Source organism: Schistocerca piceifrons, chromosome 2 (assembly GCF_021461385.2).
Source record: "Schistocerca piceifrons isolate TAMUIC-IGC-003096 chromosome 2, iqSchPice1.1, whole genome shotgun sequence".
Classification (NCBI taxonomy): Eukaryota; Metazoa; Arthropoda; class Insecta; order Orthoptera; family Acrididae; genus Schistocerca; species Schistocerca piceifrons.
In genome coordinates, this window is record NC_060139.1 from 721,851,415 (window position 1) to 721,869,061 (window position 17,647).

Genomic DNA, 17,647 nt, shown 5'->3' on the forward strand with positions numbered 1-17,647 from the left:
CACTACAGTCTACGTCTTTATTGCTGTCGTGTTTTTACACGATTGTGAAAATGGTTCAAATGGCTCTGAGAACTATGGAACTTAACATCTGAGATCATAAGTCCCCTAGAACTTAGTACTACTTAAACCTAGCTAACATAAGGACATCACACACATCCATGGGCCGAGGCAGGATTCGAAGCTGCGACCGTAGCGGTCTCGCGGTTCCAGACTGAAGCGCCTAGAACCGCTCGGCCACACCGGACGGCCACACGATTGTGAAACCTAAAGTGATTTTCACCGAGGTGGACGTGTTGTGGTTTACCAGCAGCTGTTGGATACGGTGCAGCGAGTACTGCATGCCAGAGTGGTGATGCTGCCGCCGGAAGACGACACGGGCTCCGGCCGGTTCAGGGACGGCTCGTGGACTGGGCTGCTGGGCGCGGTGGTGGCGGGCCGGGCGGACATGGCGGTGAACGCGATGGCGCTGGTGCCGGAGCGTCTGCCCGCCATGGACTTCACGTACCCGCACGTCGTGGACGGCCTGGCGTGGACCGTGCGGCGCGCGGGGCCCAGGCCGCGTTGGCACTCCCTCGCTATGGTCTTCCCGCTCTCCGGCTGGGGCTGCATCGCCTTCCTCTATCTGACCGCAGCGGTGCTGCTGCGGGCTTCGAGAAACGCTCAGTCCGTCACCTCCGGGTAGGTCTGCCACAACACTCCGGCGCTGATAAGCTCATCAAGCTCGTACTCTGTAACACCGCCTCTAGTCGTGGTGAGCTCCCCACCAAGATGTGGAGGCCCAAGGGATGCCTACCACACGACACCAGAGGCCACTGAGGGGTGTGGTCAGCACACAACTCCGCTGGTCGTTTTGCAGACTTTCCAGAATGTTGGAACCGCTACTGCTAGATCAAACTAGATCCTGATTTCGCATCAAGAGGCTAAGTGCACCCTGCACCAGTCCCCCCATCAAACAAAAATCCTTGGCAGTACCGAAAATCGCTCCTGGTTCCTCGACATGGCAGCCATCTATGCTGATCAATCAGTTACGAAGGCGCACTCGAGCCCTGATAACTTCTCCAATTTGGAGAGGAGGGGAGTCGCAAGTGATTTCACCAATGCCGTATCCACCTCACGCCACTTAACCACGATTACACTAGTGGCCATTAAAATTGCTACACCAAGAAGAAATGCAGATGATAAACGGGCATTCATTGGACAAATATATTATACTAGAACTGACATGCGATTACATTTTCACGCAATTTGTGTGCATAGATCCTCAGAAATCAGCACCCAGAGCAACCAGCTCTGGCCGTAATAACGGCCTTGATACGCCTGGGCATTGAGTCAAACAGAGCTTGGATGGCGTGTACAGGTACAGCTGCCCATGCAGCTTCAACACGATACCACAGTTCATCAAGAGTAGTGACTGGCGTATTGTGACGAGCCAGTTGCTCGGCCACCATTGACCAGTTGGTGAGAGATCTGGAGAATGTGCTGACCAGGGCAGCAGTCGAACATTTTCTGTATCCAGAAATGCCCGTACAGGACCTCCAACAGGCGGTCGTACATTATCCTGCTGAAATGTAGGGTTTCGCACTGATCGAATGAAGCGTAGGGCCACGGGTCGTAACACGTCTGAAATGTAACGTCCACTGTTCAAAGTGCCGTCAATACGAACAAGAGGTGACCGAGACGTGTAACCAATGGCACCCCATACTCTCACGCCGGGTGATACGCCAGTATGGCGATGACGAATACACGCTTCCAATGTGCGTTCACCGCGATGACGCCAAACACGGATGCGACCATCATGATGCTGTAAACAGAACGTCGATTCATCCGAAAAAAATGACGTTTTGCCATTCGTGCACCCAGGTTCCTCGTTGAGTACACCATTGCAGGCGCTCCTGTCTGTGATGCAGCGTCAATGGTAACCACAGCCATGGTCTCCGAGCTGATAGCCCATGCTGCTGCAAACGTCGTCGAACTGTTCGTGCAGATGGTTGTTGTCTTGCAAACGTCCCCATCTGTTGACTCAGGGACCGAGACGTGGCGACACGATCCGTTACAGCCATGCGGACAAGATGCCTGTCATCTGGACTGGTAGTGATCCGATGCCGTTGGGATCCAGCACGGCGTTCCGTATTACCCTCCTGAACCCACAAATTTCATATGCTGTTAACAGTCATTGGATCTCGACCAACGCGAGCAGCATTGTCGCGATACGGTAAACCGCAACCGCGATAGGCTACAATCCGACCTTTATCAAAGTCGGAAACGTGATGGTACGCATTTCTCCTCCTTACACGAGGCATCACAACAATGTTTCACCAGACAACGCCGGTCAGCTGCTGTTTGTGTATGAGAAATCGGCTGGAAACTTCCTTTATCTCATGCTACGGTCGCAGATGGTTGTTGTCTTGCAAACGTCCCCATCTGTTGACTCAGGGACCGAGACGTGGCGACACGATCCGTTACAGCCATGCGGACAAGATGCCTGTCATCTGGACTGGTAGTGATCCGATGCCGTTGGGATCCAGCACGGCGTTCCGTATTACCCTCCTGAACCCACAAATTTCATATGCTGTTAACAGTCATTGGATCTCGACCAACGCGAGCAGCAATGTCGCGATACGGTAAACCGCAACCGCGATAGGCTACAATCCGACCTTTATCAAAGTCGGAAACGTGATGGTACGCATTTCTCCTTCTTACACGAGGCATCACAACAATGTTTCACCAGACAACGCCGGTCAGCTGCTGTTTGTGTATGAGAAATCGGCTGGAAACTTCCTTTATCTCATGCTACGGTCGCAGGTTCGAATCCTGTCTCGGGCAGGGATGTGTGTGATGTCCTTCGGTTAGTTAGGTTTAAGTAGTTCTAAGATCTAGGGGACTGATGACCACAGATGTTAAGTCCCATAGTGCTCAGAGCCATTTTTTTCCTTATGTCAGCACGTTGTAGGTGTCGCCACCGACGCCAACCTTGTGTGAATGCTCTGAAAAGCTAATCATTTGCGTATCACAGAATCTTCTTCCTGTCGGTTAAATTTAGCGTCTGTAGCACGTCATCTTCGTGGTATATAAATTTTAATGGCCAGTAGTGTAGATTCTGTGGTCCTACCAGTCTGCTGGGATGTTAACTGCTGCATCACATCCGCTATTGCAAATACTCCCAGACATTCTTTATGGTGTGGTGATCGAATGATTTAGCAGGGCGCTCGAGATGAGATAGTGTGCATGAGTGTTCGTTTAACCACGAACCAACTCATGCAGCCCTGTGATCACTCTTTTAATATTTTGGAAGGTAGAAGTGTACACAATGCACTCATGATGTAGGCGTAGGACTAAGGGCAACACACGATCACCAAAAGTGTTGAACTAAATGTTCTGGTTCATGTTCACGTTATCTTAATGAATGGGCCCAAGTCTGAGTGAGAAAAACAGAGCCACCTCCAGCCCATCGCACACAGTGTATTAAGTGCCTCATGGGGCTGTCGATGCCCTCTATTTTTTTTCGTCGTTTGAACGGAGGCAAAACTACACTCATCGGATCCCACTACACACCTCCACTCAGCTAGTGTCCAGTTCCTGTATTGTTTGGCGCACCGGAGACGAGCAACATAATGTGCCACTGTGAGTAAATCGTCCTTTTTCAGGTACCCCACTTCAAATGTCCATTTCACGTAGTTCTCTTCACAATTTACGCTTGCAGACTGGATGAAGTGGACCTGTTTTCACTTACATTGGCAATTCCTATCGGGTTTGAAACCGATTTCAGTGATAAGGCGTGATATTACTGATCCATCTGGAAAGGATCTTTTAAGACGCCTGCCTTACACCACGTTACGTGTTACACCACATTACGTGGTACATCATTGGTAGTCGGATAGTCCACGTCGTAACACCAACTAATCTGGGAGCTTCATTGACGGTGCAGTTATGGAGACGTCCTAACAGGATAGCTTCTTTGTGTCATACTATCTTCTCCCACGTTGGACCCTGTGCTGCTACTGACAAGTACGCACCACTTCACTGCCATGACTTAAGTGAATGGTGAAGGATCAAATGACCGTTACTGCCACGACTCAGGTGAATGGTGAAGGATCAAATGACCGCTTGGTACCGGTTCTACACAAGCTACAGCGCTCCACAGCGACCAATGAGCTCCTTTTTTTTTTTTTGTTAAGGGGATGGCTAATATTTTGTCCAGTGAGTTAAGATAAATTTTTTTGTTGGACTGTGTAATACAAATCGCTCAGTGAAACTTTTGCACAATTCTCATGAGTTGTTTAAGTTTTTTTATCGGTATTTTGCTTGTCTACACTCTTTTGATCACATGAAATCTTTACGTCTACAGCGTACTGGAGGTAAAACTAGACATGAATCCTCAGTGCAGTTTAGTAGCCTGCGTTCTCTCCAGTCCTGAAAAGTACGAAGTAGTCAGTGTAAACTGTTTAGTGTTCAGATGTGTGTGAACTCATAAGGGACCAAACTGCTGAGGTCATTGGTCCCTAGACTTACACATTACTTAATCTAACTTAAACTAACTTTTGCTAAGAACACACACATACTCACACACACACACACACACATACACACACACACACACACACATGCCCGAGAGAGGACTCGAACCTCCGCGGGAGGGGCCGCGCAATCCGTGACATGGCGCCTCAAACCGCGCGTCCACTCAACGCGGCAACACTGTTTAGCCCCCCAATATACCTCGAACAGTAAATTCAAGGCTACACACAGCGAACGTTGACACTTTACAGTAAGAAATATTTTCAGAAAGCGAAGCAGAACCAACGTACACAACAGCGAAGTTGTTCTAACTTCCTACCGCTCTCATGAGACACAGAATACTGAGGCATCTGTCTCGTAGTGGTCATTCGCAGTTAACAATGGCATCTGATGACTGTTATCCACAAATAATGACTCCTAGATACCGCGAATGGGATGGGACGAGCATTTCTGGGAGGCACTGTGATAGATGTGTCTAATGAGACAGTACGCAACCGTCGCCGTATGTTCAGTTTGACAAGCAGGCACCCATTTCAAAAAACTCCGTTCACTATGACCGTGGTGCGTGAATAACAAGCGCAAAGTAACAGTTGAAGTGGAATCTGGATAAATGGCGTCGAATTCTCTTCACCGATGAATGCAAGATTTGTCTGGTGGTTGTTGAGTGTCGTACGTAGAGAAATGTGGAGATATGCAGCCCCAAAGGGGTTTATGGCTGGGATCACTTACGGATTTTACGCACCTCTAATCGCTATCGAGGATAATTAAAGGGCTGTACATTACCGTGACACTATTCTCCAAACCATGCTCCAACGTTACAGTCTGTATTTCAACGATGTGTACAAGGAAATGATGCACGAGTACACCGTACCTGCCCCACGTACAGCTTCCTGTAGGACGTAGGAATCAACCGAATGGAATGACCCGTGGAACATAGTGACATGAACCGACAGAGCATGATTGAGGCCAGTTGAAACTTGAAGTACGTTGTCACCGGAACCTTTCTCTTTCATGACATTTGGAGGACCATAGCCTAAGAGTCGGACATGCTTGAACAAGTATGTCTCGATCACCTCGTGGTCGTATGCCAAGGATGATCGGAGCGTGTACAATGCGTGGGACGAAGCAGCATGGTGTTGAATGTTAGCCAACAGCGTATCTTCATTTAATAGATGCACGCTTTTGAACAGGCAGTTTTTATTTTGACTGTGTTTCACAGAAAAGTAATTTTTTTCATCTTCATACGGCTCAATCTCTTGTTCCCTACTGTTCCTGACTATAGTTCCACAAACTCTTGCAAGTGTGCTGGCGGGCTAACGCTTATTTGTGAGTAGTTCGTCAGTGCGAGTGTCCTGCATTACTTTTAAGTTGTACCAATTCTATTGGTTTCCATTCAGATTTCTACGTGGACTTACCCGGAAACATTTGGTAACAATGAAATTTTTTAAGACTTTGTTAACATATAATCCTTGATTTTTATTTATGAATTCATATATGTTCTCACCAGATAATAGAGTGAAGACATTAACAACAGGAGCCCAGGGAAATGTAGTAGTAAGTATGCACTTCCATACGGGTAGTCATTGTTTATTAAATCGCTTATTAATTACCACAGCTACCAACTATTACAATGGCTGTATCGTTAGGAGGTCTCCTTCATTTTTTTTTTATGGAAAGCTTGACTTCAGTTGTGGCAAGTTAAACAAAAAAGGGTCATGCAACCCCATAAATTTTTTCAGATCAGAGTCACTCAAAGGAGAAAGTTTAATGCACCCCCAGAGCAAGTTAGTAGGAAAAACATAGTGCTGTTTCTCACCGTGAGGAGTCCCCACTATTATAGGGCGTAAACTGCTGTACCTCTCTGATATCTGGCAGAGTTCGCTTGTGCGCAGTGACAGTTGCATGACTTTTTGTCTGAGACAAAAGCACTTTTTTCCAAACCTCACAGTGTCTTGGTGGAACCATTAACAGTCTCTCTAAATGACCACGCTACATATTAATGCATGAGTAGTAATCTTGAGAGCACTTATTATGTTAGTATTACAAGGGTCGCTGGAAATAGTCACTTGTTCTTCGCAAATTCTGATATTGACGCGTTTCGGACACAGACCACCTTCAGAACGTCTGCTAAACAAAATACAAAGTAGTAAGCACAAGTGTAATTTACAGAAGACATTAAGAATAAGGATACGGAGGTGTTACAAAAATATTCAGAAAACAAAGTAATCATGCAACATGGAATAGCCTTTATACAAAGTACGTCGTCACATGTGTACGTCCTCACCATCAGTGCTAAACCGATGGAGAGTGCCCGTTACAAAACCTAGCTCAGAAGTACGGTATATCCAGACATATCGCAGTACAGCGTGGTGCACGCAGGCAAACAGGTGGGCTCACCTGGTGTCTCTCTCCCTCTTTCTCTATCACCCGTTGATAAATTCATTACTCGGATGGTCTCTCATGCCATTTTAGGCTCCTTCAGAAATATCTATTCTTCGCTATTCAGTGTTCCATGTTTTTACGATGTGGTAGATCGGAATGTTAACTTGTTTTGTGTAGAGTTCAGATACCATATATCAAATGTGACGAGGTCTTGGATTTCATAAAAATATTTGCTTAGTGCCTTTTCCTGTATTTTTGTGTTATATGAAAGCTGCGAATGTATTCACGTTAAAGAACAATACAGTTTTCCTTTCCCAAATACAATTATGAATCGTCCTTTTGTTTACTTGGTAATGCTGTTGATCTACATCTAACATACATACATACAACGCAAACGACTGTATGATGCATGGCGGAGAGTATCTTGTACCACTACTCGTAATTTTAATTTTTTATAGTCATTTCCTTTCCTATACTACTCGCAAACAGAGCGCCGGGAAAACAACTGCCTATACGCCCTAATTTCTCTCATCTTGCTGTCCTTGGGCGAAATGTACGTTGGTGACAGTAGAATCGTTCTGCAGTCATGCAGGTTCTCTTAGTTTTCTCAAAAGTGTTTTCCAAAAAGAAAATCATCTTTCTTCCAGGGCTTCCGAGTTCACGAAGCATCTCCGTAATACTCGCGTTTTAATCAAAACTACGGGTTACAAATCTAGCAGTCCGCATCTGTATTGTTTTGTTGTCTTCCTTCAGTCTGGTGTGGTGGCGTCCCCAAACACTCGAGCTGTACTCAAGAATGGGTCGCACTAATGCTTTATCCGCCGTCTCCTTTGCAGATGAACCACACTTTCCTAAAAAATTTTCTAATAAAACGAGGTCGACCATTCGTTCGCACTAGCACGGTCCTTACATGCTCGTTCCACTTCACAATGCTCTGCAGTCTTATGCCCAGATTTTTAATCGAGGTGACTGAGTCAGGCAGCACACTATCAGTATTGTATTCGAACATTACACGGCTGTTACACATAATCATCTGCATTAATTACAATTTCCTACATTTAGAGCAAGCTGCCATTCGTAGCACCAACTAGAAACTTATATCCTCCTATAGTCACTCATCTACAACTACGTCTACATCAATACCCCGTAAGCCACCTGTTGATTTGTGTCGGAGGGTACTTCTGTGCCTCTAACTGGTCCCCCTTTCCCTGTTCCACTGGCGCGTGGCGCTTGGGAAGAATGATTGTCGGTGAACCTGTATATTAAGTCTAAATTATAGAATTTTTTCTTCGTAGTTATTTCGCGATATGTATATGCGAAGAAGTTATATGCTGCCCGACTCTTCGCGGAAAGTACACTCTCGAAATTTCAATAGTAAAACGCTTCGTCATGCACATCGCCTGTCTTGTAGCGTCTGCCACTGCAGTATGTTGAATGTCTTTGTAACGCTCTCGGGCCGCGTTTAGTCGACTAAACGCGGCGACACCTTCTCGTACATCACAGCTTCTTCACAAACTAGTCGCGAATTGGTGCTCACCCTGTCCGTCAGATGATTCATATATGTATAGAGAATAAGAGAGATCCTGTCACGCTTCCGTCGGGACTCTTGGAGATGTCCTTGCCACTAATAAGCACTCGCGGTCGAGGGCAATGTAATGAGTTCATTACTTAAGAGACGTTCGAGCCACTTACTTAAGATACGTTCGAGCCAATCACATGTCTGGGAACATATTCCGTATGCTCATACTTTATTAAGTCTGTACTGCGGCGCTATGTCAAACGTTTTCCGGAAATATAGGAACATGGAATCTATCTGTTGTGTTTGGTTCATGGTTCGTAGGATATCGTGCAGGAAAGGGAAGGTGAGTTCTCCACTCTTTACTTTTTTACTCTTTTCTCGAATGACGAAAGCATGGAGTGACAGGATTTTCCAGAATGACGAAGGGGTGATTTTCGAGGTGAAAGGTTTCCTGAACAGGAAATATATTCGTAAAATCTTGTATTGTAGAGACAAATATGTCGCGTTGAAGGGTGGACGTCATCATCAGGTATGATGGTGCTAGCTTGATTTTACCAGGCTGATGGCTACAGCTTTACGACTTGTAACTTACATGCAACAAATTTACAGCAGCAGCGGCTAAATATAGCCTGCATAACGCTGTTCGTTTCTTGTATGAGTGTCAGTTTCACTGTCAACAGATCGTTACATGAAAAACTTAAAACTAACATTTGGATAAGCTATCTGACTGCGTATTTGAATATGAAAAACTACAGGAACAAATGAACCTGTAACAAGAATACCTAAGCTATCTGACTGCGTTTTTGAACAGGAATTTTCAAGTGGTACAGAATCTGACTTGTGCAACGGAATTTCCTGGACTAGAGTACATGAAATGTTGTAGTGCGTCAGTGTCTCTATTTTGGCCCTAAGTTTTACACTCACCTCTTTAGATGACTGCCTTTTTCCATGATGTTTACAGCAATGCGCAGCAGCATGCAGCAACAGCGGCTAAAGCTTATTGTTACTAAGAATGAATTTAATAAAAAGGAGTTTGCTGTTAATTACTAAATAACTTTTGAGAAGGGACTTTATTAATTAAGTCTATTTAAAACTTCAGAATCATCATGAACAAATATTAATAATGACAATGACAAATGACATATGTGTCAATAATGGCTGAGTGCCAGATTAACAAATTATTTCAATTTCTAAATTGCATTAACATTTAGTAACCACAGCATATTATTTAGATGTGGAGAATAATTATTCTTATTATTTGGAGGATAAGGAGGCTTCTATCACTGACAAGCAAAACATGGGATTATTGCAAACTCAGACTAACAATCACGAGCCTAACCCGGCAATTGCTTTTACGTTCTGTTTCCGGATCCCGCTCCAGCTACTGCCGGGTCTGGGTGCTGACGAGTCCTCTCCATTTGGCGCGGTCCTCCCATCACTTTTCTTCCTCCCCTTGCTGCCAGGTCACACCTCTCGTTTCCACAGATATTTTCACTTCCATTTTCCACCTTGTTCTTGGGCGCCGTCTAGATCCTTTCCCATCCATCTTTAGTTCTTCCATAATTTTGGGGAGTCTGTGCCCATGCATCCTCTTAACAGCCCGCATCTCGTGGGCGTGCGGTAGCGTTCTCGCTCCCCACGCACGGGTTCCCGGGTTCGATTCCCGGCGGGGTCAGGGATTTTCTCTGCCTCCTGATGGCTGGGTGTTGTGTGATGTCCTTAGGTTAGTTAGGTTTAAGTAGTTCTAAGTTCTAGGGGACTGATGACCATAGATGTTAAGTCCCATAGTGCTCAGAGCCATTTGAACCATTTTTGAATCCTCTTAACATGCTCATACCATCTTAATCTCATTTTTTCAATTTCTTCTCTCATACTTTCTTTTTTAAGGTCCTTTCTAATATCTACATTCCTTACTCTGTCCATTCTTGTGTTTCCCTGAGAAATTTCATATCCCCTCCTTGCAGTCTGCTCCAGTCCCTTTCTGTCATTGTACATGTTTCTCCACCATAGGTGACAATAGGGAAGTAATAATTCTTATACATAAGGAGTTTTGCTTTTTCTGGAACCTCCTTATTCCAAATAAGGTGTTTTATTGTTTGGTAGAAATTGCCTCCCTTCTGTAACCTCCTATTAATTTCGTTAGTTATTCTTCCTTCCCTAGATATTTCACTCCCTAAATAAATGAAACTTTCTACCACTTTGAGGGGTTATCCATTCAAGGTAATATTTCCGTTGATCCCTTTCTCTCTTCTAAATACCATCACTTCACGCTTATCTTCCTTTAGTTTTAATCCATACCTTTTCATTATTTCCTTCCACGCATCAAGTTGCGCTATGCTTGAGAATTTTTCCTTGAGTTCCATCTTCAAGAGTAGTTAAGCCATCTGAAGCTCTCCTGGCTATATGAATGAAATCACGCCTTGAGTGTGGTAAGATCTGCCATCACCGACGTGAGGGCAGCGTTTCCTGTCTCCGAGCTCTCGACCGACACTATTACTTCCACTCTCGCAGACAGACTTCGTCTCACAACAATGCTTAGAATCGCGCTCCCATGTTTCGCCCTCAGATTGTTACTATCGATATCTGAGCGCTCACAGATTGCAAAGAACAGCGTTAAGTTGGACGTATTGTTTTATGTAATGGAAAATTCTGACACACTTCTTACAGACTACCCCTTGTAAACACGACTGGAGTTGCAAATGGTGTGTAGGGTGTAAACATAGTAGAGCTCACAGCACTTCTCAGATAACGAGCAGAATAGTAGGAAATACATTTGAGGATAACTGAAGGATGACTGGCAGCGAATGAACAACCGTGGTGAACCCATGTGTGTTGGCAGCCTGTTGACTGCGTGGGCGGGTCTGATGCAAGTGCCGTCGGCGGAGCCACGTCGCTGGCGGCGCTTCTATGCGCCGTGGCTGGCGGCGTGCTTCCTGCTGGGATCCGCCTACAGCTCCTGCCTCGTGGGGCTGCTCGTCGAGCCGGGCTACGAGAGGCAGGTACGTGATGAGGCGGGCCTGTTCGTCTTCGAATTAAGATAAACCAACCACGTCAGCCGCATTCGGGTTTTGAAATAAATCCAAAGACGATAGGTGACAATTTGTGCCGGACCGAGACTCGTACCGCATTTCCCATTTAACGCAAGCGGTCGCCCTGGTCGCTTCAGCTATCCTGGTTTGCTTACCATCTGACCCAAATTCCCGTCCTAACGTACACAAGTAGCGTCCCCGCCCACTCTCCTTCTGCTGGCAGCCGATCCTGATTCCTACGGGAGTTCTGACGTAATGTGCATCCACATTGAAGTAATTGTATGCGTAAGAGCCGTCGTGCTCATAGACATAAAGAGCCTGGTGTCTGTTCTGTAGGACTGGTTCGACGGAAGAGACATCCAGCGTGTATACGAGGGTCACTCCAAAAGAAAAGCACACTTTTTTTTTAAATCCATCTTTTATTCTACATGTTTGAAAGTCTTACAGTGTGTAGATACATCCTTTAGGAACAATATTTTCATTTCTCTACATAATTTCCATCCCTCTCAACTGCCTTAAGCCATCTTGGAACCAGCGCCTGTATACCCGCACGGTAAAATTCTGGACCAACATGTTGCAGCCATTCTTTGGCAGCGTGCACAAGGGAGTCATCATCTTCAAACCTTGTTCCGCGAAGAGAGTCTTTCAGTTTCCCAAAGAGATGATAGTCACATGGAGCCAGGTCAGGACTGTAAGGCCTGTGTTTCAGTGTTGTCAATCCGAGTTTTGTGACCGCTTCCAGGGTTTTTTGACTGACATGTGGCCATGCATTGTCATGCAACAGCAAAACATCCTGCTTTTGCCGATGTGGTCGAACACGACTCAGCCGAGCTTGAAGTTTCTTCAGTGTCGTCACATATGTATCAGAATTTATGGTGGTTCCACTTGGAATGATGTCCACATGCAAGAGTCCGTCAGAAGTCAGAATCGAAAAACACCGTAGCCATAACTTTTCCAGCAGAAAGTGTGGGTTTGAATTTTTTTTATTGGGTAAATTTGCATGATACCACTCCATTGGTTGCCTCTTCGTCGAAAAATGATGGAGCCATGTTTCATCAACTGTCACAATTCTTCCTAGAAATTCTTCTCCACCATTCTCGTACTGTTCCAAAAGTTCGCTGCATTCCGTTTTTCCTGTTTCTTTGTGAGCCACTGTCAACATCCTGGGAACCCACCTGGCGCAAACCTTTTTTAACGCCAACACTTTCAGTATTCTGCAAACACTTCCTTCCCCTATCCCATCGTAGCGTGATAATTCGTTCACTGTGATGCGTCTGTCAGCAGTCACCAAGTCGTTAACTCTCTGCACATTGTCTGGAATGTGTGTAGTACGAGGCCTGCCGCTGCGACGACAATCCTCAATATTGCCGTGCCCGCTTTCATCTCGTAACCTGCTTGCCCACAGACTAACTGTACTGCGATCGACAGCAGCATCACCATACGCCTTTCCCCACCTCTTGTGGATGTTTGCCACTGTCTCGTTTTCACAGCACAGGAATTCTATGACAGCACTTTGCTTCTGAAGAACGTCAAGTGTAGCAGCCATCTTCAAGACATGCTGTGATGGCGCCACTGACGGCAACAGATTGAACTAAGTTTTAAAACAAGCGGGAAGGATGTATCTACACACTGTAAAACTTTCACACATGCAGAATGAAAACTGTATTTTTACAAAAATAGTGTGCATTTCTTTTGGAGTGACACTCGTATATGTGTATCTGTTTTTGTTTTCTTCACTTCAGGCGTGGCAAGCTGTGAGTGGCTTGGTCTGTGGGTCTCAATTTTTTGGATACGCCTCAGGACAAGCGATGATGCAGCTTTCCCTCCACCTGCTGTTCTTAAGCATCACTGTCACATGGCAGAATGTCACTATGGCGTCACGGACAGTTTTCCTTTTCATGGTGTCTTTCAGGTATTCGGCCAAGTTGAAGATTCCATTTTTATGTTTCGACGACCGACCCAATCGTCGTCTTCAGATGCTGGATGTGTTGTTGATCACTCGGTGCCTGGGCTCCAGCCAGACTGCGAAGTATTGTTGGAGAGGCTCTGTTGTTTGTAAGGGAGTTTGACTCCCAGCACCCGCTAACAGCTTTGATTCTCGTTGGTTTTCCAAACTCCGCACTTTCTCTCGATGTTTTCCAGCTCTGGCGGATAAAATACCCGGCAAGATCTTAATAAACTGAGTGCGGAATCGCAAGGCTTATTTAAATGGAAACTTCTGTCCCTGTTTATTAAGTTTTCTATCATCTATGTTTCGATAGACTCTGGGACATTACATACAGGCAGAGGCGAGACGCGCTAGACGCGCGCTGGTTTGACAGCTGACTGGAGTTCAGACACAGGAAGCATCACCTGCGAGCAGCTGGCCACTGGAGTCGTTTGCTTCACTCAGCGGGCGACACTTTCAATCTCTGCATCTGGAGGAAACGAGAGACCACAAGTTAGTCGGGTGACAGAATGGGAAAACAGTTCACGACAGCTGAGGCTAACGCGATGTTATTTTGGCGTCACATGCTGTGTCGAAATCGGAAGGCTCTGTCTATCAGCTTTCGTGCTCGTTCGATATTTAGGAGATATCATGTTGGATTTTGTAGTTTATAGCTGAAGCTCCTATTTGTTGGGTGTTATATATTCTCATATAAATAAATTCTGTTTCAAATCGCCAGCACATAGAGGTCCTTTCGAAAATGCGTTTTTATTGGTACTATTCCTTGTAATAAAATGACGAAAATCGTAATATTGGTGGTTACAGAATTTTCGAATTTGATTGTTTTCGTATTCTGACTTACATGCTATGAAAGCATTCCGTTTCAAGTCAGCAGCACACTGAGTATTTATCAGAAACATGTCGTTCTTGGTACGATTTGTTACAATTAAATTTGAGATAATGAATATCGGCGGTTAAAGACTTCATAAATCGAAGTTAAAGGACACAGTAGAAAGTTGAATTAGATAACGGTGGTACATTGGATAGGAGCATGGAGTTGCGAAATGTAGGTGGCACGCATCATACTGCTTCCAAATATTGTTTTATTCGACTTCGCCTTTCAAAAAGATAGACCTCACACTTTCGTGATCGTTCGTTTCAGAACGCCTGAGGGGAATGTGACGGTGAAAACAATAACATTCTCCTCAGAGCAAATTGCAGGTTACGCTTCTCCTTTGGCTCAAATGGGTCTGAGCGCTATGGGACAACTTCTCAGGTCATCAGTCCCCTAGAACTTAGAACTACTTAAACCTAACTAACCTAAGGACATCACACACATCCATGCCCGAGGCAGGATTCGAACCTGCGACCGTAGCGGTCGCGCGGTTCCAGATTGTAGCGCCTAGAACCGTTCGGCCACTCCAGCCGGCACGCTTTTCCTTTACCACTGGGTACGTTAACTTCGAAGTTTTATTATTTATAAATGTGTTAAGTTCTGCATTTATGTGGTCAGAGCCGTCGATAAGGGACAGATTAAATTGTTTGTAATAGTAATTCCGAAACCTACTGAAAGTGTTGTAATATATATTTTCCTAATACTCCTTCATCGATCGCGAAAGTGAGACGCCTTGGTGATTTACAACCAAAAAACTAGTTGAAGCCAGCCAGCACTGAATCGATTAAAGTACGTATACAACAGTGTTCATTAAGACGTCTCAACAAAATTAATTTATTTTAGAAAAATTGAAAAATGATTAGAAGGAATGGGAGCTCTTTCTTCCAGGATTAGCTAAGGGAATTACTTTTGTAACTGCTTTAACTATTGTGGATAAGGACTTAAGCTTCAACGTTAGAAAATGGAATGTCTCCAATGGAAAAGTGAGAAACAGTGCCTCGTAGTAAAAGTAGACTTTGCCGTCCAGAGTGTACGGACAATACTAAATCACGAAAGTCGGTAGCAGGTCCTCCGCTCAACAATGCAGTGTGTGACGAATAAATGACGTTACGTCGCCCCAGGCATTGACAACTGAGTGTTAAGTACAGAAGGGCAGCAAGGAGTCTCGAGTGCTACTCCAAGTCGGTAAAAGCCCGGCCGCTTGGCAGTTGCAGGACGCATTCATTTCACAATCGCATAATTCATAAAATTCAACCATTAAAGCTATAGATTAGTCAAAAAATACTATACTAAACAGGTAAATGAGATGAGGACGTGCATATAAACGCTTTTATGGTACACAAAATAGTACTTAAGATAATGAAGGTATAAGCGTTGGAAATACCAATTGATTTATGAAATAAATAGCTTGTAAATGTCTTAAGCGATTTTAAAGATCCAACTGGCCATAGGTGTCGCTTGATCAGCTCTATCGAAATACGAGGGTTAGCAAAAATATGGAAACACCAAAAGCACAAACATTACTAAGCAGGCCAAATACGATGTAGGAAAACCGTTGGCATTCAATACCGCTTCCAGCCGTCTCGGAATGGATAAATTCAGGTCCTGCACAATATTCAATATCATTATTCTTGCAAAATAAAGGAAAGTTCAGGTAACGATGATGGAGATCGATAACGATGCCACAACGTTCTCTCCAAAGCAGACCAGTAATATTGAGAACTGATGACCGTGGTGGCCAGAGGAGATGCAACAGTTGATACCCGTGCTCACAAAACCAGACTTGGACGATGCGAGCTGTCTGAACACGGGCCCTGTAGTCTTGGAACACAGACTCACCACATGGAATGGACATGGTCAGCCAAAATGGTGACATCGTCCTTGACAGCAATGCGACCTTCCTGAGTGGGCATGGAGGCGTCCGAATACCACGATATCGTTGCCTAAATCGTCACCGTACCCCTTCCATGTTTCATTCTCGGAACGAGAAGTCCGCCAGAAGATGAAACTAATGTGAAACAAAACTGAGCCGACCAAATGACTTTCTTCCGTTGCTCCACTGTCCAGATTTATGGCTGCGGCACTACGTCGTCCAGTTACGGGCATTTGCATCACTGATCAAAGGTTTTGGAATTTCAGCTCCTTGCAATTCCCTGCTTTGTAAGCTCCCTTCGTGTTGTTTTGGTGCTGATAGTGGTCGCGAATGCGGTATTCAGTTCTGCAGTGACTTCTGTACCTGCCCTCCTCCTATCTTTCGTCTCAATTCTCTTCAATGGCCGTCCTTCACGATCACTAAACGCACACTTTCTTCCACATTGTGACTTATCGTAAGATGTTTTTCCGCTTTTCCTGTATGCCGTGTAAATCTTCGATAGGGTGCCTCTAGGAACGCCAAACACTTCGGCTACCTTGGCTACGGAAGCACCCGTCACACGAGCACCGTTAATTTTCCCGTGTCAGAATCAACTTAGCTCAGACGTAACGCACTCACAACTACACAGGACACTGTTCTGACCACGACTGGTACTTGTAATCTATTGAGGACATTGCACAGGCACCGTCTGCGATCAAACACAACAGCAGCTCCTTCTATGGTCAAACATGCAGGTCTCAGTGTTTCCTTATTTCTGTCCAATCCCTGCAGCTTTCGTTTCACGCAATGGTGGTGTCTAACTCTCTTCGTGCTTTAAAAGTGCGTGTATCACGCCATAAACTGCAGCACAGTGTTCACATCTTGTTCATTTCATAGACTGATGGTGTCCAGCTCACGTCGTGCATTATCAGCACAGCGCACTGCATCTGCGACGTCCACTTCACATTATAGACTACCCCGGTCTAGAATAAATCATGTACCTCAAATGTGTCAGCCTTCAGCTTATCTGAAGTATCAGGTGTTTCATGTCACATGATACAGTATTTAGTTGAATTTAAGGCCTTCTGATTTGTGTGACTTACCGCGTGATCGAAATTTAGCGGATTTCTTTTAGTACTCATGTGAATAACTTTACACTTTTCTTTATTCAGGGTCAATTGCCAGTTTTCGCACCATACAGATATCTTATCTAAATCATTTTGCAATTCCGTTTTGGTTATCTGATGACTTTACAAGACGGCAAATGACAGCATCATCTGCAAACAATCTAAGACGGCTTCTGAGATTGTCTCCTATGTCGTTAATATAGATCAGGAACAATTTTAGAGACATGTTTCATCTCATACCCTTGTATCAGTTCAGCCTGTGCCCTATGGGTTCCTTGTAATTGTCGGACATTACTTTTCCCATGAAATTGTAGTATACGTTTTCAAAAGCAAGCCAAGCTGACTTCTCAGAATCTGTCAGCAACAGTTCAAAGGTAACATCTTTCATCAAGTCACGGATCTGT

The 17,647-nt window shown here is 44.9% G+C and overlaps 1 protein-coding gene across 1 annotated transcript in view; it reads left to right on the forward strand.

Moving 5' to 3' along the window:
- The first annotated feature begins 352 nt into the window (after nt 1-352).
- LOC124775797 (glutamate receptor-like) overlaps nt 353-17,647 on the forward strand; it is a 47,520-nt gene continuing 30,225 nt past the window's right edge. The window contains exons 1-2 of the mRNA XM_047250628.1: nt 353-678; nt 11,253-11,412. Of these exons, the coding sequence (XP_047106584.1) occupies nt 353-678; nt 11,253-11,412 (486 nt within the window). The remainder of the gene's footprint in view (nt 679-11,252; nt 11,413-17,647) is intronic.